Here is a 22,047-nt window from a genome sequence, read left to right as displayed (position 1 = left end):
AGTGATGCCTCAAACAATAACTTAGAAAAAACAGGAATGCCGAAAGTAGAAATAACTTTCATAAAGGCTGGACCTGCCTCCAAAAAAATAGGCTTTTACTAAACACACTTTGAAAAAGCTTTAATGAAAATGAAGAAACCTGAAATACTGGCATTATCATATATAACAATTTCAGTATTATAGTTTTATTTTCTTTTAAATGTCATGAAAATGAAAAGTTACCACAACAATTCCTCCAAGGTACTCAAAGGCACAATGCGCTATGCAGCCATATTGCACAGTATACCCAACAAATCGAAAGGTTTTTCCTAGGGCATTGCGAAGCATGGTACAGTGTTACGTCGTTCAGCTGGTTCTAGTCTACAGTAAAACAGAAGAATATCATTCATTTGATAACAACCTAACATTTATAAAATGATCTTTTGTATTTAACAACTGATGGACAATATTTTTTAAGAAAACAGTGAATAAAACCAACAAATAATCAGATATATCTGAGATTAAGATAACTTAAACTCAAATGCCATCAAAAGTTTTTTTACTACGCAGACACTTCCACATGTACAATCAATGGACCCCTCTCACCAGCTTATTAGTAAGATTCAGTTGAGTAGGACCTGAAACAAAAAAACCCCACCTTTGCCAAATTAGAGAAATTAATGGGAGAGAATGGTGTCAGTGCTCTCTGCTGACACAGCTGGGCTTCTTTTAGTCAAGACGGCAGACAAACTTACCTGCCGCATGTCTAAATATCTGCAATAGTTATGAGAACATCCTCCCCCCCAAGAGGTTTGGCTGAATGGATTCTGGAAAGCTGTAATCATACCTTTAAATGCAGGCTTCGACTTCCTGACTGGACCACATATTGTAACCCAGATGCAGCTATTTACTACGTAACACTTCACAGAGGTGTTTTAATCACCTGAAGACAGTGCAACTTAAATCACTGTTTTTCTTCAAGCACTAGGATTTAAAACTGAACACTCAACAGCAAAACTGAGAAGCATCAAACCAGCTGAAGTGATGTGAAGATATTTCACAATTGAAATTACATTCACAGAAAACCGGAGTAATCTAGTGGTCAGGTCACTTCTAAAGTTTTGGTTGACAATCAATCAAATGAAAAAAGACTTGAAGAACTAGACAAAATTAAGGACAAAAAAGGCGTGAATGGCTTGCCTAAGTAAGACGATACTAGAAAAAGAATACAGGAATTCTGGAGGTTTTGCAGAGCTTGCCTTTGACTAGACTTCCATTACCAAAACACTTGCATATAAAAACAAGGCATTAGGTCTTTCTCTTCTTAGCTACAGCACAGTGGCATAAATTCCACAGCACATAAGACTGTAAATATCTTCTGACCCTCTCCCCCAAATATTTAAATCAAACTCTGATGATTAGATGTAATTCCTGCAATGGTAATCTAACTAAAATGTTTCCTTACCCCAATTTTTAAGATATTTTTATATAAATATATGTATCTCTTAAGGAAGTGGAAAACACACATACTGAAGTGACTGAAGCAAGTTTTACATTTTGCAAGAAACCTGTCCCCCTTAAACTCAGTATCAGGTTTATCATGAACTAAAACCACAGCAAGATTTCCCTCATTTACTAAGATGGGTCAATATAGCTTGCCAAACAAATGCAGTAAGCAAAAAAAAAAAAAAAAGAAAAAAAGAAAAATTCTGTGTGTACAATATGCCCTACTAAATAATGAAGTAAAGACCTCCTCTTCTATATTTCATGATGTTTTGCTATTTAAATGGAGGAATTTAAAAGTGCATAGCTTTACTTGCACAACTCTAGAAGTTAATAGGAATTTTGCCTGAATACAATTAGAAGTGGCTTTTGTTCTTTGCATTTAGTATTTATTTATAAAGAAAAAAAATGACCATTCTTGGGGGGAAATGTGCTCTACCAAGCTCATTTCTGTGTTCCAAAAAAGAATTTATTTATTTTTTATTTTTTTTTTTTACATAAAACATCTCCAGAATAAATCCACTTAAACCAATCTGCGATTCAACATCCTTAATATTAGCTAACGAGTCTCACAGTAATGACCCAAAATACAAGAGAAAACAGGAAAGTCTTGAATTGTTTCATTAGCACATGCAGTGCCCAGCACACTGCAGACACCCTGTAGAAACGGAACAGTTTTGCTGTAAGCCAAATGCATTTTCAGCAGAATTTATTCTGGAGAGCCAGAAAAGTGGTTTGCTCTTCTCAATCCAGTACACTATGAAAAGCATGGACCAACTCCTTGCTCTCAGGGCCACAAACACTGTGAGCCCAGAAATGTGTTACAGGTAATAAAAGGAAGATGGAGTGACAGCAGATCGATTGGAGTTGCACAACTAGTGTGAATTAATGACCACACTCTATCTTTTGAGAGAAGTCCATCATCAATACTTCTTAACAGCACCTGCTAGAAAGGCAGCCTCACATTGCTTCTCAGCTGAGGCTGACACAAAAATACTGCACAACCATCCTGTATTTCAGATCCATGCTATTCAGAAACCCTATATTAATAGAGTAAGACAGTACAGAATTCAGGCACCTGTGGATATTACAGGTAAAAAGGAATTGTATAAACTTTGCATTACATTGACTGAAGTAGGTAGATATTGTTGATTGGGCCAAATGGAACGGTAGCAACAGATTCATTAAGAGAAAATGTAATCCTCTCATGCCAACAGCTATCAGGTTATAACTAAAGTATTTTTTTACTATAAAACTACAAACAACTGCTCTATGTCTCCGAAAATAAGTTTCAGACTGATTGCAACTAATTTCCTGTTAAAGACTCTGGATGACACGTACTTCCCAATAGTTACACTGAACACATTCATTTCTCTCTAATGTCTCTGAGTAACTCTGAATTAGGAGGGATAGATTTGCAAATTATTCAAGGAAACACAGGGCTCAGAGTGAGCTTTACCTACTGCTAGAGCTGTCACGGTATATAACTAACCACAAAGATAGAGCATGAGTGAAAAGGTCTCAAATTTTGTTCCCAGTTCTCTTAAAATAAATTTTTAACCCCTAAGAAATGGATTCCACCAGTCCCAGTTTATAAATGTGGCATAATGGATTTTTTTTAAAGTGCTCAGGCTTATCAGATATTCATGCTAATGATGAAAAAATTCTTAGTTCTTACATAAGGCTTTTTATTACTACCGAAGAAAGTTAATTTCAAATTAAGGCATATATATATATATATACCCCTAAATCATACACAGTTTGAACCTAACAAGATAACTTCAGAGGACTGGGAGTTCTGTTTTTAACATTAAGGGCCATCTTTAGACATCTAATGTTCATTCCACAGAAAAACTACAATCCTGAAAGTTTCCACGTAGTTTTAAGTAACTACTTCTACTTAATAAGTGAATGGTTGTAGTAAGTCCAGTCAAAAAAGAAATAACCTCTAGTTTATTAAAAAAACCCACAGAATATTTATCTTACAATTGCTCTATCTTAAGCATCAGTAAAATAATTGTTTCCTCAGAAAACTATTTATCAGTACATTTTTAAACAATGCCATACTGTTGATCACAAGGTAAATGGCTGAACATTTTTGCACATCACACAATTAATTTTAATACAAAGTGCTGTCAGCAGGCAACTTCACCAGATACAGCATAAGACCATTAAACACAATAAAACAAATTATTTAAGTCACAGGCCCCTTGAAAACTTAATGGATCTGTTGTATAAACATCCTTATCACAGAACTAACAGCATAAAACCTGTTAGAATTACTTCCAGGTACTACCTACTATTATATAGTAGATAGCTGAAAATTCTATACTGAAATAGACATTGTTTTTATACCAAACATGGACATTGATTAAAAAAGGTTACACATCCATTTTTATCACATAGAATACAATCTGGTGGTTTTACAAGAACTGCATAGTTTCTCCCCTGCAGCAAATAAAATGCAAAATGTAATTACTATTATCTTCTGTTCCCTTTTCCTTACATAGCCTGTGCCTTCATAGTTTGATTTTTTTTGTTTGTTTGTTTGTTTATAAAATTAATCACAGCTAGCAGGGTAGAAATCACTTTGAGCCTCATGAATGACATCCAAGAGATGGGAAAGGATTAGTTCTCAGTTGCTGCCAGTTATAGCGCCAGGTGGCTTTTTCTGCAGTGAAGGTGTTACCGATAATCCCATTACATTGGTACTAAATCTTGCAGACATCAAAATTATCACCAAGGTTCCTTTTCATCCCATCCTTTCCAAATGACTGGAAGTCGCTTCACCTGAAAGAAGTCAAATCCACATGCAGCTGCTGTTTTAGCAGCCAGCGGACTCCCTGAGAATGCCAATCGTGATCCAATTTCGCTGTGCTGGTGGCCCCCTATTCCCTGTCCAATAATACATCTGTTAAAAAATCCTACAGCTACAAATCAAGTTTAATCCTACCAGGGACCTCATGTTGGTCTTGTCTTCCAAAAAGGCAGCAGGTTTTGCCGTCTATCTCTGCTAGTGTCTGGGGAATACTCTTTAAATCCCAGCCCTACTTAGAAGAATAAGCTAAGGATCACAAAACATGACCTCAAAAACCCTGATATGACTATATTCTGACCCAGAGGCATTCATTCTAGGTGAAGATTAGAACTTTGCATAATAAGATTACACAGCAAGTGAATGATATCAAGGGACTATCCATATGCAGCCGCCTGGTTTTCTATAGACAGCCTGTGCTCTGCAATATGCAGTACAGACGAAACAGAGCTTGGTCTTTCTAGCTGAAATAAAATAGATCCACATAAATTAGTTGCCCATTTCCAGATTCCTAAATCCCCTATTACATCTTTTATTGACAGCTCCTGTGAGGATAGCACAAATGGTATTCTCTTTGTATTCTTTGCTTCTGTAACAATCACACTGAGGGAAATGTACATAGGTTGTCTAGAAATTAACATCTTGTTTGCTGTAATCTTGGATTACAATTAACTGTGTACATAATAAAATTAGGAAATCAATGAGCAGATTTATGATCTACAGATAACCAATGGCATTGTGTAAGACAGTTTAACATATGGTGCCAAAATTTTAAATACAGGAAAAATCAAAGTCACAGCCAATGAAAGTGTGGCTAAACAAATTGTTGGACTCAATATTAAGTAGATTTTTCACTATAATAAAAAATTTCCAGTCACATTTGCTTTATATAATGCTTGCTAATTCTGAATTTTCACTGAATATTTAGTGATGGTTTATCAGTTTTTCCTTAGCTAACAGAAACTCCTAACATTCTCCGCTTCTAACCAGACACCTTTCTTCACACAAGGTAATCCCATAACTTGCACCATCTCTTTCCCAAAGGGTTACTCTGAGATTATTACTTTAAAAAACCCAAAACAAAGAAAAGAAAATGCACACTGACCAGGCTATTTAAATATTTATGTTTGAGCTGTTATTTATATTAAACTATTCTTTTAAAACTTCTGCATGAAATTAATGTTACATGTGCTAGACTAGTGAGAGGTGTATATAAAGTTTATTGAGAAAGATTCTTCCCATATCAGATACACAACTTAATAAACATAAAATGTTTTAAATATTCTAATTATAATCTGAGGAGTCCAAACATCTAAAGCAAAACAAGAACAATTTTCAAAAGGTCTTTCCAAGCAGGGGGTCAGGCAGAACTTGATTTGTATTTCTAGCTGTTGGTTTTCTCTAGAAGAAACACTGGATTCAGTCTGGCAAATCTGAAAAAGCTTGGTGATATTCTGGAAGAGAAGATTATTTTTCCACATTATCTCTACTAGGCACTGACAGTTTGTCTCTAACAAGTGCTCCTTCATCTACTGATCTCAAGCTGACAAGAAGCTCAGTCCTGTAAACATAAATTCACAGAGTGCAAAATCCTCTGGTGTTAAACTAGAGACTACCTACATAAGAACGAGCAATTTTTTAAAACAGATTTCAAGTAGTTCTCACTGGTTCTATTTACCTTTGGGAAGCAACTCCTAACAATCCCACAACCCTGTATAAAACACTGTATTAATGGTCAGATGCATTCCAGGGCTTCTATCTTCCTCTGCAGCTCTATACACTTATCTTTGCTGAACAGAGAAATCCAAATAGCTGAGCAAATAGCATAGGCATCGTCATACATGGCAAGTTTGAGCCTCTGAGGGATGCTGAAATACTCACTTAACAGTTTCCTGTAACAATGTCAAAGTTAGGACAAACGCCAAAGGTCTGATAGACAGCACAGTCACTTTCCTGGTGACTGAGAAAAATGTACCATGTCTATATGACAAGGGTCAAATAATTATATTCTGAGCTATAGGCATTTATCTTAAATTTCAAGAAATTTACTTTGAGACATACATATGTAAACATTTAAAATTAATTTTAATTAACCAAGACAAAGAGTTATAAGTCCAATTTGCACATTAGGCACTTAAAATCTACAACCCTACAGAAACTGAAATTGTCCATGGCTCACATGTCCCCTGCACTTACCAGTGCTGACACACCTTCTAGAAATATGCAGGTATTTTTGGAAATACTACTCAAGGCATTGAATAGAAGAGGGGTAAATAATTCCCCTATGCACTGACAAGTAAAAAGGCTGTTTACTTAAAATATTTGTCATTACAAAGAGGATTGTTTGCTGGTAAAAAAAAACCAAACCCAACAAAAACAACACAAACAAAAAAACCCAAAACCCTCCACATCAAACAAAGCAACCTATTTATGTACACCATCAGCAAGACTGTTTAGAAAGAAATACAAGTGTCCTAATCTTATCCCCAGTGTTAGTCTCAGATTAGAATGCCATCATTGAAGAGTACTCCATAGTGGTTTATGAACACAGAAATCACACAGTATGAGATGTTAACACAACTAGTAAATCAAACCTATTATTAAACATTTGAAAAATACAAAAGCAAAAAACAAGACCAGTTTTAGCACTGTCAGAAAATATAACAATAGTAATAAAGAATCTTTCTGTGTTCATCAATACTTCCCAGTTACAAGCATCACCTTCTAATGAAATATCTTATGCATACTCTGCATTAAAAAAATGTGTTAAAAATCAGGAGAAAGGAAACATACAGTCAGACAAAAGTGAGCTCAGTATTTACAAGTTACCTGAACAGAAGAAAAATGCAAATCAAGTGCTTGTCACTGCTATTATTCTACAAAAATTTTGATGGCTTTCCCAAATTGTATTTTAGTTACGAAGTTCTAAATACATGTACATTGATTCAACTACTTATTTTTTTCATAGCACAAATTGCATTTCACATGAGTTTATGCAGGGAAAAAACCCTATAATTAGTACTTTTTCTCATTGCTCAATAAAATTTTATTAATTATTTCTGAGCTGGTTTATGTGTAAAACCCAAGTTCTGTAAGTTCTTCTCCACTTACAGATACAAGTATTAAAAAGAAGTTCCAAACATCAATAGATGACTGCAATGATATTCAGTCTAAGTTAATCCCCAGACATCCAAATCCATGAATAAAAATTCATCAGTTTTAAATACACTGAGCCTATTAAGCAAGAACAAAAGCATATGCACAAAAGAGCTTTTAATGTATTTCAAAGCCCACAAGAGCCATGGTCTCATTAAAATTATAAATTACACAAACATGGAATAAAGATTCAAACTGCAGTGCAGCTAAGCAGATTACAGAAAACCCCGCGTTCCATATGATAACACACCATGGCCCTCCCAGATGGGGGCTTGGAACAAAAAGGCCATCACTGCAGCTAGGGAAAACCTCCTTGTGATCTCTGGTTTCTGTTCAGCAGATGACAGCCAAATAATATGTTGATTATTCTGTTTGTGCTGCTAAGCTTGTAAGATGGAATAAAAGCGATATGATCTATTGTGAACTCAATGCTAATGTGTTGCTCCACTCATAAATAATATACTGAATTTATTCTGAAACTATCTTTTTATCTGAGTTCCAGGTTTTAAATGCATGAACTAAAATAAAAAGCCAGCATAAACTATTATTTAATTTGATGGTTTAAAGTAAAAGATACAGCTGACACAATAATAAGTGAGAAAACTGACTACTTAGTGAATTAAATAAGTACAGGTGCCTTTCTCAAATTTAGCAAATGATTATATGCTGAGGTGCAGAGTACCTGCAAGATGCTGAGCACACTCCGGCCCTACAAAATGCATTATCACTGATACCAAACAGATTACCAAAAAGGGTCTATATGGCTTATTTTACCACAGATAACCACCCCAAATCCAAATTTCAAATGAGGACACTTGTAAAACAGAAAAATAGTACAGAAACAGCATTGTATAACTTCACTAATATTCTGTCTCCCTGACTGAATTGCGTTCTTACAAACTGTTTAATAAAATTTTAGTAAGTGATCAGATTTTATTTCATCTAAGTTTACTAACTTGGCTTGTTCCAAAAGCATGCAATTTGGCTTGCCATTGTTTTCATAACACACTGCCTTTTTAAAAGGAAAAAGAGTCACTGGTCATACAGCTCCTTTCACAGATGCTGTGTACACGCTGAGAAGGCTGATGATCTTCCTATAATTTAACGTTTCTGAATTTTAGGTCTTATGCCAGAAATGTTAAAAATTCTGTTAAAAAAAAAATCACTGCCGCTTGACAATAGCATGAGAACATTGGACCAAACACTGCTTCACACTTCTTGGGACTAATGGAAGCAGAGTTGATAAAGAGAAATGGCGGAAACATGCAGCTCCAAGAGTGTGCAACTGTTTTCTCAGAAACATAAAAATGTACTTAGAAGCTCAATTACCTGTCTTCCTCTGCTAGGGACACAGAGGCAGCTCTAATTCACAGAAATAATGAAAATATGGAAACTGAAGAGATACTAGAATCAAGTGCATGTAAGTCTTGAGACTAAAAATTCAGATAAATTACTTCCTCCAGAACAAGCGCCCCATTGTAATGAAATAACACATATATATTTTCATAGAAAAAACAAGATAGGACCTTGAAACAATTAGTGAAGCTCACATTTACACTAGCAACCACAACCTTAAGTCTGTCCCATTTACAATACAGTATTGTAAGTTACTCTGCAGTTACCAGTTACAATACTCTTGTTTCTATGACCCTGATGATATTTCAGTTTCCCTCAATCTGTTTCAGTTGCTACAACTTTAAATATTAATTTATTTTCATTCATCTTACATACGTAATCTCACACAAAATGCAAAATAGTACTTGGGGGTAAAAAAATGGTAGCAGCCATGCAACTCAAGCACTTTATGATAAATGTATATTTCTATAACCAAAACTTTTTTCATATTCTTATGAAATTCATATAATATAAAGGTTTCAACAATAAAACAAACTTTTCCAGCTACCATCACAGCACTAATATCTAAGCTAGCAAAAGCTAACTCAAGTCATCACAAACTTCAATGCATTACTGAGTAGATGATAACTTGGCTTGAGTAGATAGTAACTTGAGAATCACAGAGGTGATTCTCAAACACTGAGGCGCAAGGGAGCTAGCTTGCTTAAGTAGCCCTACTCCTAGATACACGCTCCTGAAATGGGATTTCAGCAAATATAGCAGTTTTGGTGTGGAATTGGCAGGCTTAGTATTAGAGTTGGAAGAAGCTGAATCCATTGAGATAAAGAATAATGAAAGTTTGCCAGGCTACAAAAAAGCCAGATATTCAGTGTTTTCTGGTTTTTTTCATCACAATATTCCAAATTTAGAACAATGTAAGTTTTATCAAGTAGCCAGTAGTTGATCTGGCTTTTTATATTTAAAGTGAGTTTTACTAGATTGCTTGCTTGTTTTACCTAACTTTATAATTCACACTGAAAATACTTAAAGTCCAAAATGCCTCTTTTCTTCATCTACCTCTCAATGACCTCATTAGTTTACCATTCTAAACAAGTTTTTACAACAGTCATATCTTTTGAAAAGCAAGCAAGACTTCCGTCTCTGTGCTCAGAAAAGGTATAGTTACCCAGCTCTACAGAATTACTCACAGCAGCACATCTTCGTTCATCCCCCACTCTATAGATGGTCACAATGCTATGAAACTAGACAGAAGTCCATCAAATACATCTGAGTGTTCCTATGACTCTGCAGTATCTTGTCCTCAGCAAAACCTGAGGGCTGTACACTTTTGAAGCCACTGACTGACACCACTACTTGGGAAAGCCAAAACTAGTGCCATCCTGAACTGGGTCAGTAACTGCATGGCTATGCACAGTGCTATATAAATTACTACATCGACCTCCTTGTAACACACCTATATGCATTTCAGTTCAACCACTGCTCTTTTGCCTGGCTTTATCAGACTAAAGATTGAGTAGTTCATAAATCTAAGACAGAATGGACAATAAAGTGGAAAAAACTGCTTGTTAGAGGATACTACACTATCTGAAGTTACTTCCACACTGGCAGTGGCTGAACAACCAAGCTAGCATTAACCTACCTGTCTGAAATATCTGTGGAAGCCGCAATGATCAGAATACATCGTTGGCTAGCCCACTGGAAAGCTGTGGTTCCAAGTTCGTGGGACTCGCCAAGAAGTTACATCCTTACATGTAAGCATGTTGTCAAAGATTCCCATCTTTGCAATCATCAAGGTTTTGAGACTTATTTTCAATTAACTGTCAGTTCACCATTCTACCCCAGAGTAGGAACCTTCCGAACCTCACCTAGCGTGCCCGTCATACTTCAACAGATCTCAGAGCCTGTTGTTGAAAGCTAAGCTGAAAAATGTCAGCAATACAGATTCTACACTTCAGCACAGTAGTCTGAAGTTACCTGTAAGCATAAGAAGAGTTAACAATAACATTTCCTTTGTAAGAGGGGAGGTCAGACAGGTGGGTCTGTGCAACTAGAAGACTTATGACCCAGATTGTTTCCTTTTAATTTCAGAAACTACTGCAGAAGTACTTCTTGTTGAAACATCACTGTTTGGTTTTGGCTAACATTAGAAGAGGCAGAAAATTCTCCATTATGAAAACTCCTTAAAAATATTTCAGCAAGCGGAGATGAACTCCAATTCTAAAAGAATTCTAAGGTGATTGGTTAAATCTTCTCTGGCCACAGGCAGGCCTCAAGTGCTTTGCCAAAGCATTTCACAGGTTTCAGGTCTCACAATATTGCAGATGTGATGGACGAAACAGCTAAACCAAAAAAAAAAAAAAAAAAAAGCACCTTCTATAAAACCCCACAATGTAGGTGAGGAGCAAACATTGCCTGTATTCCAGCACCTGCTGATACTGTAGATTTTGTAATAGAAACAACATGGTTATTTGGAATAATGCCTTTGAAGACTAAAAGCCCTAACAACCTAGCAGAAAACACAACGCTTTTTTGAAATCCAAAGTGTGCCAATTCTTAACCTTTGTAATACCAGCATATCAGGAAAAAGTGCTATGGCAATTATAAACTAATTTCAACGATACATGTATTTTTACAGATATTCAGTGAATCTTAGGCTCTAAAAGCACATGTAATATAAGTTATTCTGTACCTTTGCATAAACTGCACTAATATAAATTACATTTTAAAAAGTCACAGCTATTAACCTTTCCTTTCCATAAATCATAATTACCTACACTATTTACCTAGCTTTAGAAAAGCCTATTTAATGAAATATGTGCAGATACAACTGGAAGACAAAAATGAAGGCTGAAAATATCAACACATTTAAATTAGTTTTTTCCAGTTGAAACGCTAAGTTTACTCTTCACCTCTTCCACTGACATGCTGAAGTGACAAACTGTTTTATTCTTTGAGGGCAGCCATTTGTATTCAACATGAAATAGATTTCTGGATGATAAGCATCTGAAAAGGCTAGAATCAATCTGTCTTAATTTCTAGTTTTTTATCTTGAAGTAAGCTTTATATGGACATGGAACCCCGTATGGAAACATTACAGAGTATCAAAAGCTGTAATACAAATAATACTCCTTTCTAGTTATTGGGTTCTTTTTTTCCCTTATTGCTTTTAGTCCTATCTTACAAGTATTTTTAAATTAATTTTTTTTAAATGAAACTCCTCTTTTTATGATAAACAGAAGGAAAATAATCTCTATGAAATATACCACTAATCTGTATGATGCTTATTAAGACAGTACATGCAACTTACAAGTCATTTTCAATATTACTGTTCCACAAGTTTCAGTAATACTATACTGTACATTTTTATAATCTGAAACTACAGAAACAATCACTTTTTTTATGATTTATTATTGTCTTCAGCACATACCACTTTAACTCATGTCTCCTAATTTATTCACTTCTATTTTAAAAGAGCTGTTTAAATTAGACACAGGTTTAAATTTTCATCTCTGTTGTTCAGTATACCCACAGGGATGCATTTAGGTAACATCCAGCGGCTTTCTGAAGAAAATCATATCATGTTTTATGTAATATCATACAACTGGTATGTCTTAAACCCTCCCACTAATCCTTGCGTTTTCCACAGACTGATTGGATAAGTAGTCTTTAAGCTTTTTCATACTGAAAAAAAAAACCAGGTCTTTTGGTGTCACAACTTCCAGGATTAAACATTCTTTCCAGTTGTTCGCTCATGGCCTGAAGATCCTGCACTTTCAAACTTATCCCATTCTAGCTAGTTCAAAGATCAGGAAAATGAAGCCATCTTCTTTGCAGCCATAATCCACGACCCATGCTGTTAGATACTTAAGAACATCTCAAAAGCAAACTACCTTGTTTCAGCTCCCAGCGGGAGCTCAGCAGGGCATTGGATCACATGACTGCAAACCCTACCTAGTCAGGTGACTCAATAGCTAATCTGATTTGGTGACTATAAAACTTTAATCAGTACAGTCTAATACCATCACATTCCAGAACTGATGAGGGAAGCAGCTTGGCGATGTAACAGCAAAAACTAATAAGATTATGAATTAGAACTGCCATTAGGATGCAGTTTTCTAGTTCTCTATCCCATATGTAAACCCAACAGAAAAATATTACTGAAAACTGATCAGGCAGTCATATGGTTTTGAAACAAAATGCACCGATATGTTTTATTCCAAAATGGATAGCATTCTATTGCCACAGAAGGACAAGAGCATACACTGAATCTTGTAAGGCACAATTAAACCCAAGGAAAATAAATTATGTACATCAATAACATGGTCTCATTGAGAAACATTGCTCACACAATACAGCCTCAGCTTGCATTAACTGAAGGTCCTAAGAGTTTACATCTGTAACCCACACAGGCTGCATGTAGTAAACAAAGAGAGGCAGTGACAGCCACAACAGGTGTCCTTCCTCTTATCAAGCAGATATATCTAAAGCACACTTTAAGAAGTGCTGCTATTTTGGGGACACTAGGATTTTCACCAAATCCGTAGGCTACAGCTTTTGAAGAGAAACTACAAACATACTTGCAGATCAAATTCCAAGCATACCTTTTCCCAAATGTTTTGATTGCTCTCTCGGTCACCCATTGTATTCCCTCCATTTTTTCCTTAGGGAATTCTCACCCAAAATCCTCTTAATCCATCTTAGAATCTGCATTTGGCATAGGTAAGTAGTTGAATTGGATCACCAAGTTTACAAAAAATGGAAAAGACCGCTTGATTTCTTCATACTAGAGTTAGGATTTGCAGTTAAAATTGACATAAACATTTAATCAGGTCTACATGATAATATGTGAGCTGCGAGAAAGAAAAGCTGATTATTCTACGGTTTAAGACATCCCAATCTGGACACAAAGGTTTAAACTTCTCCATTTTACAATGAGCTGAGTATGACCATAGTTGCCATAGCTCAGCTGACACGAAAAAACTTGCCAAGACATTTCCTGATCACTTGCAATCATTTCTGTGTTTAGTTTCTCTGCATTTCAATTCCACCCCTAGAGCAGGAATAGTAGGACCTATCTACCTACTAATGTGTATTTAAGGATGAGGGGGTTTTTTATATAGTAATACCTAGAATTACAATTCCTGCAGTCTTGCTTTCTGTCAGACAGCCCCTAGTGGGATCTTTCACAATGGCTGGAAATTCATCTTTTGGAAAGTGGACATGTGAACATAAGCAAACCTTTAGTATCATTCAAAGAGAGTGAAAAAGCTATTATTCTTCCTGAAAATGAAACATCACTGACTTAAAAATAAAGACATTTCCATAAAATTAGTTTCTTCTATACTCATCTGAAATGAAATGCAGGTAAGTCAGATATTTTAAGTGGTGTTTTTATAAGCACATATTCATTTGTAAAGCTTTATTGTATTAAATAGTTAAATTTAAAAAAATTAAATCTTTGAAAAATCGCTTATTTCTGCCTGCCTTCTAAATCAATAGGACTTTAACTGTAACCATCATCTTAAAAGGTAAGAGAGGAAAAATGAACATCACAAACAGAACTACTGCAGTACTTTAACATTCAGTTCTTACACTAAAAAACTATTTCTACTTCTCGATATTTTTTTTTAATATCTGAAACAGTCTCTTCTGTTATTAGTTACAATGCAAGAGACAGTTTCTCTGTATTTCAAAGGACGTCAACTCACAAAATTTGTAACAAAAGTATCACTTTATTTAAAAATACATGGAATTCTGAAATAGCTGCAAGCTTCACAGTCACCAAGAGATGGAAGGTTCAGCTACCCCTTCCCCACTGTGTGTATATGCCCTTTTCCTTGTTGCATCAACTCAGCAGTACGACACAAAATGAAACTATTAAGAAAGTAGATAGACTGTTCCAAGTCAGATTAGCGAGCTGAATTAGCTCAAGAAAGGATCTGACAAGCACCAGGGTTTGTTGGACTGGAAGCAGAGGAAAAGGAAATGAGACTTCCTTTTTTAGTAACACTGACCTATTATATCAGCTCAGGAGATGCTGAGATTTCCAGTAAACTTGCACTTCAATCAAGAAACTCTAAAAAAGGTAGCACCACAGCACAAGTATTTCCAATTGCAAAATACTTTCATTATGCAGGCTCCAAAATTAAAGAGAAAAAAAGAAGGAATTATTTAGCCTCTAGTTTTAGTTGCCCTGTAGGAAAATGAGGTAAGGAAAAAAAGCATAAAAACTACCTGTCAGAGAAGTACTAATGAGAAATGGTAAAACAAGAGAGGACTCAGCCCTGGATGTATGTTTACACCTATACTGTAAAGTTAATGCAACCTATATTAGTCTATTTTATTTAAAAAAAAACAAGCAAGGAAGTAATTTGTCTCACTGAAGTAACAAAAGGAAATGTACTACTTGGAACGGGGAAAACAATAATCACTGAGACAAAGTGCATGTAGTATGTAATTTGATTCTTTTTCTGATAGGTAAGTGGTAACTTATCAAAGATAACCTCATTGGCTTACAAGCATTTTATAAAAAAAAGTTCTCTAATAAATATACTGCATTTTTTAATAGTGTTACACACATGTGCAAGCACTCATATCTGAAATATTTAGGTATCCAGACTCCAGAATGACAGTACAGTAAGAAATGGAAGAGTTGACATGATGGTTTAAAAATGGAGAACTCTGTAAGTTTCAGTTTCCTCACTCAATTATACAGAATTTACACCATAGGATCCCACTGACAATAACAGATTCTTGCACTCTTTTTAAGAGTTGTGAATTATGCTTTATGCCTTTATTTTGTTAAAGTCTTTTCTATTGCAGATATTCACAAATCATTAGTCAGATCCTACAGAAGTGACGTTTAACAGGTATACTTATTTCTCACCATGTTTTCAAATGCATCCTTTGATTTTTTCCTCTAAAGACAAATACTTCTTTCACTGAACAATAATCTACATTTGAAATTAAATATTTATTATTCAGTATTTCACAGTTTAGCAGCAAATATAAAACTTTTAAGACAAACTCTTGCTACTCATGATAAAAATCTTAAAACTGTCCACTGCCTAACATGTAAAGAAGCTTGGCGAGCAGCAAAACAAATGTCTTCCTAGCTGGTGAAATTGCATAATACTGAAACTTCATGCTCCTGAGTTTGAATTTGTTATGAAGGAAAAACTTCTGAGGTTCAGGATTATTAACATATTGTTGCTCTTTCTTGCTGTTCATATTAAATATGAGGATTATTTTTTTCCTCAATTGAAAAAAAAAAAAGGCTCAACAACCACAGGTGTTCAAAAACCATGGCTTACAGCAATAACAAAAATCATTCATTGAGATTAAAGACTGAGAGTGGGGAATTATAACATTAGACCCTCATTAGTACATCCTGCTATGTGCAATTGTCTTCAAGTAGCTTGGGATGCATCTGAAGTACCAACAGATTAAAAAAATACACAAATACTTGTGATAGTGGCTATTCTATATGCACATAGGGATTTCTCTTAAATTCAGAGTACTATAACAAAGTGTTGATTTACAAAGCAAGCATACTAAAATTTTTCATTAAGATAAAAAGCATTTTAATGTCTTTGTATATTACATGAACAGAAAAGGAAACATCAAGTTCAGATATCTCACCAGTTTTTACATATACTCAGTTTAGGGCAGTTGTTTGCTGCCACATACAAGGCCACAGGCTACTATCTACAAATTGCTAATAAAGAGTAAAGAACATGCTAATCTTCCAAAATACACAGAAAACTTTCTATGGTATTAGCAACGGATTCAACAGTAAATGCTACCCAAAAAAAAAGCACAGAAATCACATTTCTCACACAAAGCAACTTCTTCTGCTACAGCTCTTAACTTATGACATGGTCCAGAGCCATCATGTTGATGCAAAGTCTTGCTTCCAAGGGAGAGGTCTTAAATCATACGTTTATTACAGATCCGCGGCTATTTACAAACAAGAGAGGGACTCCAAGCACGCTTACATACAGTTACTTAAAATACCGTGAGAAGAAAAAGAACGTTTCAGAAATACTTTTGCCTTCCTACTCGCGTCCAGGCTGGCACACAAGAACAGCTTGTTTTTGAAGAGGGTGATGCCGACGGCGCGGCACAGAGACTGACGAGGTAACCCGGGAGTGCGCAGGCCAGGCCTCTCCCTTCACGACTCGCTCTGCTTCGAGCCTCACCGCCGCCTCGGCCACCCCAACGCCGCCCCCCCCAGAGAGAAAGCGGGGTTGTCCCCTCCGCAGCACGGCCGAGTCACCGGCACCGCACTACCACGCCTCCTCACGCCGGCCCCGCGCCAGGGCGGGACGAGGCGCGGCCGCCGCCTCCCGCTACCGGGACCCCTCAGCCCCGGGACGCCTCAGCCCCGGGACCCCGCGCCCTCCGGCCCGGCCCCGCCACACTCACCTGCCTGCTCGCTACCGGGCGCCCTAACCCTTCCCCCGCCCCTTTAGCCCGGGACGTGCAAACAACGCGGCCTCCCATTGGATAGCGCGCCTCCCATGCCGCTCTCCCATTGGTGGAGAGGAAAGGGCTTGATTCTTCCCGGCGTCCCCTCGCTCCTGTCAACCGAGAGGCAGCCGAGATGGCGGCAGCCCCAGCGGCCGGCGGGGCGGCGCGGGGCCGCGGGGCCACCAGCTTCCAGCGGAAGGCCGCGGCCGGCAGCCGCCTGGCCGCTGTCGCCGGCACTCGGCCTTCCGTTCGCCACGGGCAGCTGCTGCTCTCCAGCGGGCTCCCCTCCCTGGACTGTGTGCTAGGTTGGTGGGGAGCGGGACCTGGGACCCGGGACCCGGCTGCTGCCGGCCCTCCTCCCCCGCCCGGCGGCCCTCTCCTTTGCCGGGGCCTGCCTGTCGTTTACCTTCCGTGACCCCGCAGCTACTCCCGCAGGCTTTTCCTTCCTCCCCACAGTTCCCGGGATTGGGGGGAGGACGGCGGGGGTGGGAAGAGGAAGGGGCAAAGCAGGATCCGTTTCCCGCCTTGAGCCCCCCCGCCCCCGTGTGAGGAGGAGGGAGGCGGTGCGGGCAGGTGCGCCCGCTTTGTAGGCTGCGTGCGGAGGAGGAGATCGCCGTTTACCGTTCATTTAAATCGGTTTAAGCAACCTTTCCAGAGTGGAAAGCTACTCTGTAGATTTACTTAGTAACACAGTCCTGTCGTGTTGCAAACTGTCACAGTAAGGGGTCTGAAGTTTTCGGTTTTGAAAAAAACATGTTTGCTGAATTAACTCGTAGTTGAACGTGGCGTAGTTCTGGTTCTTCAGTATGGCAATTTTTAGGATGCATTTGACCATGAGATTGGATTTTCAGTGTGCCTTTTCTGTCTTGCTCGCCACTGCTACATCATTATAAATGCCCCGTTTAGATAAGGTACGCTGGTGTGATGCTGTTCTTACTGTTGGTGAATCTGCTTTTGCCTGCTGTCACTGTCAAGATGCAAGATAGTTCCTTGGACTGATCTGTTGTGAACCATTGCTATGTTATAATCTGTGGCATGAACTAGCACAGCTTACTTGGATTGGGAACTAATTCATTTTGCTCATATAAACAGTGTGTTTTATCTGTATGCACTAGGGATGCATGATCCTTTTACTAACTAGTGATACAGTTGCAGTACATCTTCAGTGTACGTAGGTGGGACTACTTTTAGGTGAGGAAGGCTTGACTTTAGCTTTGTTCGTTCTTCCTTGGAAGAGTACATGGAATATAGGAATATACCACTTTTCTTTCTAAGGATATTTTATATGAGTAACGATAAATATAAAAGTTGTATCCATTTGAGTTTTTTCAGCCTGTGTATCTTATGCAGAATCACACTTCTGTATCTTTTGTGTGTTTGTGTGTCTGGTAGGGAACACCTGTACTTTCATCAGGGATTTGCATCCTTGTGGAGAAAGCTCTTCCTCCTTAAGAGAGAAGTATTTCATTAAGTGAGTGTAATTTGTGAACCCCTCTAATTGCATAAATATAAGATTTGCATTGAATATTCCGGTTCTTCATATTCCCTTTTATAAACAGTGGATTTTGCACAGCATGGGTCAGATATAGACAGTTCCCGTGGTGGCAGTCTCCCAAATGTCCAGGCACTTGCTAACATAATTAGTGGTTTGTTATGGAAACTGGGGACACTTCTTCCCGTAAACCCAGGATCCCTTCTAAAGCACCTTTTCCTTGTCTTTTAAATATTCAGTAATTTCCTGACCTTAACAAGTTTTACACTTGAACATCGAGAAAGTTCTTCAACCCTAGGAATAGCAACTTTTGAAAATACTTTTAAGATAGTTTTTGGGTTGTGGCATCTTTGAAAAAATGGAAAACTCTCTATTCCTATGTTAAATCTTTTGTAACCTCCTAGCCCTTAAATCACTGATTTCTGGAGGCTAAGTGGGTAGGCCAGGAAAGACTCATGCCAAACATGCTGTACTATAATAAAATTTCCACTGACACCAGGTATTAGGCGTTGTTGGAGACAGACCACCCAGCTAGGTGGACTGGACCTGTACAGAATCATTGATTTTGGAGGCTGGGGAGAGACCTCAGGAATTAATCTACTGCAATCTTAAAGCAGGCTAAGGACTGAATTCAGAGTTGGTTGCTCAGGGCTTTGTCCATTTGAGTCTTGAAACTCTGCAATGGCAGAGATTTCACAGCCTCTCTGGACAACCCAGTTGAATGCTTAGTTATGTCTGTAGGGAATTTTCTTTTCCCTTATATCCACTTGGAACTTTTCCTGTTTCAGTTTATGCCTGTTGTTTCTTGCCCTCCCACTGTGCACCTCAGCAAAGAGCTAAACTGTCTTCTCAGTAGCTTCTCTTAGGTACCAGCAGGCTGCTATTAGATCTTCCTCTCTTCTCCAGGTTAAACAAGCCCAGTTCCTTCAGCCACTCCTCTGGGTCATTTGCCCCATCTCGGTTCCCCTCTGCTGGACTCACTTAAGTTTATGTTTACTTCTTTCTTGTACCGAGGGGCCCCAAACTGGACATTGTATTCCAGATGTGATCTAATGAGTGCTGAGTAAAGGGGAATAGTCACATCCCTTGACCAACTGTCTGAGCTTCTGTTGATGCAGCTCACTATGCTGGTGACTGTAGAAGTATTGTACTTGGTCTCCTTTGTGTCCTTTTTGGGGGTGTGTGGAAATGTTTCATAAATGTCTTGCAGATTGCTGTTTATGTGTTTCTTAAAAAATGCTTACTTTTTTTCTTTCATCTTGGCCACTAGCAGTTAAATAATTGACTGTACAAAATATTTAATTTTATTGTCACCAGGGACTGATGACAAACCTTTCGGTATAAATTCCCAATGAAAGTTACTATAAACTGGTTTAATCTGGTATTTTTCATAGACATATTTTTTAATGGTCACCAGGCAGTCTTCTAGATCTCTCGCTTTGTGCCTGGATTTAAATTTGCCTTGTCCAGAAGCTGCAACCCAGATACAGTATTATTTGCCAGACATGAAGATATAGCTTATGAATAAGTGTGAGTAAGGGAAACCATGGTGTCATCAAACAGAGGTCTAATTAGAATCTTTTGAAGAGAGGAAAAGGCAGAGGATACCTGGAGGAACTTCTTTTACTCTACAGCTACTGTCTGATTTGTTACATTATTGTTGATAGCTAGGTCTTCTCAATAAATGCATTTCTTTTCAAAAAGAAGGGGTAGATAAATGCTGGATTTCAAATGCTGTGTTACCATTAGATGTTCTTTACATCTCCAGCCTTTATATTCAAGTTTACTTTCAAGGTTTATAGACCATATATGCTTGATTTGTGCTGAAGCAGTTCTCTGTAATGAGCTGTAATATAACCATCACATGCTTGGTATTGAACGTTTTGTTTAGCTGCTTGGAAAGAGGTCACAGATATGCTTTGAAAACAATGGGGACACTTATCAACTTGCAAAGTTTGTTGCGTTTCTGTCCATAAGATCTTAAATCTTATTGCTGTAGGTAGCAATGCGGAAAGTTACAAGTTTTCCTTAGTTGTTTACGTGTACCACTGCCTTGGATACTGGCAAAGAAAAATTAAAATAGCAAAATTAGAAAGAATTACAAGTTCACAGCAGTTTTCTTAGGAAACTTGAAGATTTTACCTCTTCCTTTTGATTCTGTCAGCATTCCTGCTACTTTTTCATGTCATCTGTTTTTTGCTTAATTTACTATTATTGTTGTTCATTGTAATATGAATATGTAACCATGGTAACTGCAATAATTTTACATTCCATCTAATAGAATACACTTGTTCAAACTGTTCACTACATCTGATAATGTAAAGCCAGTCCTCTGACCTGAGTTTGCCTTTAGCAACCAGGGTATGTGCACATATGCTACAACTCTGGCTTGTAAAAAGAGACAGTACAATTGATGATCTGCAAATATAGCTTGTGAGAATTTCGACTGCACTGACATACTGTTTGACAAACAAATTCTCTCTTGTGCAAGCAATTTAAAAGCAGAAGAGACTACTTCTGTGGTGGCTACAAGTGAGATTTTTATAACCAAGTTTTTAAGTCCTCATTGCCATGACATAATACATTACTTATGGCTATTTTGATCATCTTTTCTATGTCAAGCTATGATTTGGTAAAATCTCATAATTTTGAGCTATTTTTTTCTATGTGCTATATAGAACATGTGCTAACAACTGCTGTTAGTAACCTGTGTGTTCTGTCTCCCTGAACAACTGAATGCAGTGAATATTGGAAGCATACTTTGTACCAACCACCTGTATGATTTCTGATTTTGGTCTTTTTTTTCTCCTTTCCCCTGCAGTACGTCTTTTGGGTTAATTTGCATTTATCTCCCAAACAAATAAAATGAAACAAAAATTGGTGGATTAGAACATGGGGATTTCATGAGTGATTCTAACTTTCTGATAAACCACTTACAGTTGGGGTTTTTTTTAAATATCTAGGAAATGCTTGATTGCTTGATAAGCTTGCTGTAAATATTGAGGCATTTGTACATCTTGACTCAGGAGCATAGCTTAAAAAACTGTGATGTGTTGAACTACAACTGTGAAGTTAGTAGCTGACTAAACATTTGCACTGTGATGTACTGCTCAAATTGTGGTACATCATGACATGATTACAAAGTGATTCTGTTGTGGTTTTAATTTAGGTGTTATTATGCAACAATATTAGCTTTTTTTTTTTGGCCTATGGGAGAGAAATTTGCTTTTTCTCTTCCTTCTGGATATATATCAACATTACAGGTGCTACAGAC

The 22,047-nt window shown here is 37.4% G+C and overlaps 2 protein-coding genes across 5 annotated transcripts in view; one reads left to right on the top strand and one right to left on the bottom strand.

Annotated features, from left to right (window-relative positions):
• The window catches only part of IMMP1L (inner mitochondrial membrane peptidase subunit 1), a 51,829-nt gene extending 34,535 nt beyond the window's left edge, over positions 1 to 17,294 (bottom strand). For 2 of the 4 annotated variants that reach the window (XR_005934165.1, XM_030039854.2), the window contains exons 1-2: positions 17,237 to 17,287; positions 223 to 360 (exon numbers count right to left, since the gene is read on the bottom strand). Coding sequence is in view for 3 of the 4 variants with exons in the window: in XM_030039854.2 (XP_029895714.1) it covers positions 223 to 327 (105 nt within the window). In the remaining variant the exon portion in view is untranslated. Of the gene's footprint in view, positions 1 to 222; positions 365 to 17,236 lie in introns of those variants that run through there. The other 2 variants (XM_030039852.2, XM_041129417.1) reach the window with 2 other exon arrangements.
• Positions 17,295 to 17,355: 61 nt separating this feature from the next.
• ELP4 (elongator acetyltransferase complex subunit 4) overlaps positions 17,356 to 22,047 on the top strand; it is a 156,700-nt gene continuing 152,008 nt past the window's right edge. The window contains exon 1 of the mRNA XM_030039850.2: positions 17,356 to 17,586. Coding sequence (XP_029895710.1) covers positions 17,415 to 17,586 — 172 coding nt within the window. The 5' untranslated portion in view covers positions 17,356 to 17,414. The remainder of the gene's footprint in view (positions 17,587 to 22,047) is intronic.

Source organism: Aquila chrysaetos, chromosome 16, assembly GCF_900496995.4.
Source record: "Aquila chrysaetos chrysaetos chromosome 16, bAquChr1.4, whole genome shotgun sequence".
Classification (NCBI taxonomy): Eukaryota; Metazoa; Chordata; class Aves; order Accipitriformes; family Accipitridae; genus Aquila; species Aquila chrysaetos.
The sequence above is the reverse complement of the archived record's forward strand: the minus strand, read 5'-3'. Positions and strand labels throughout refer to the sequence as shown.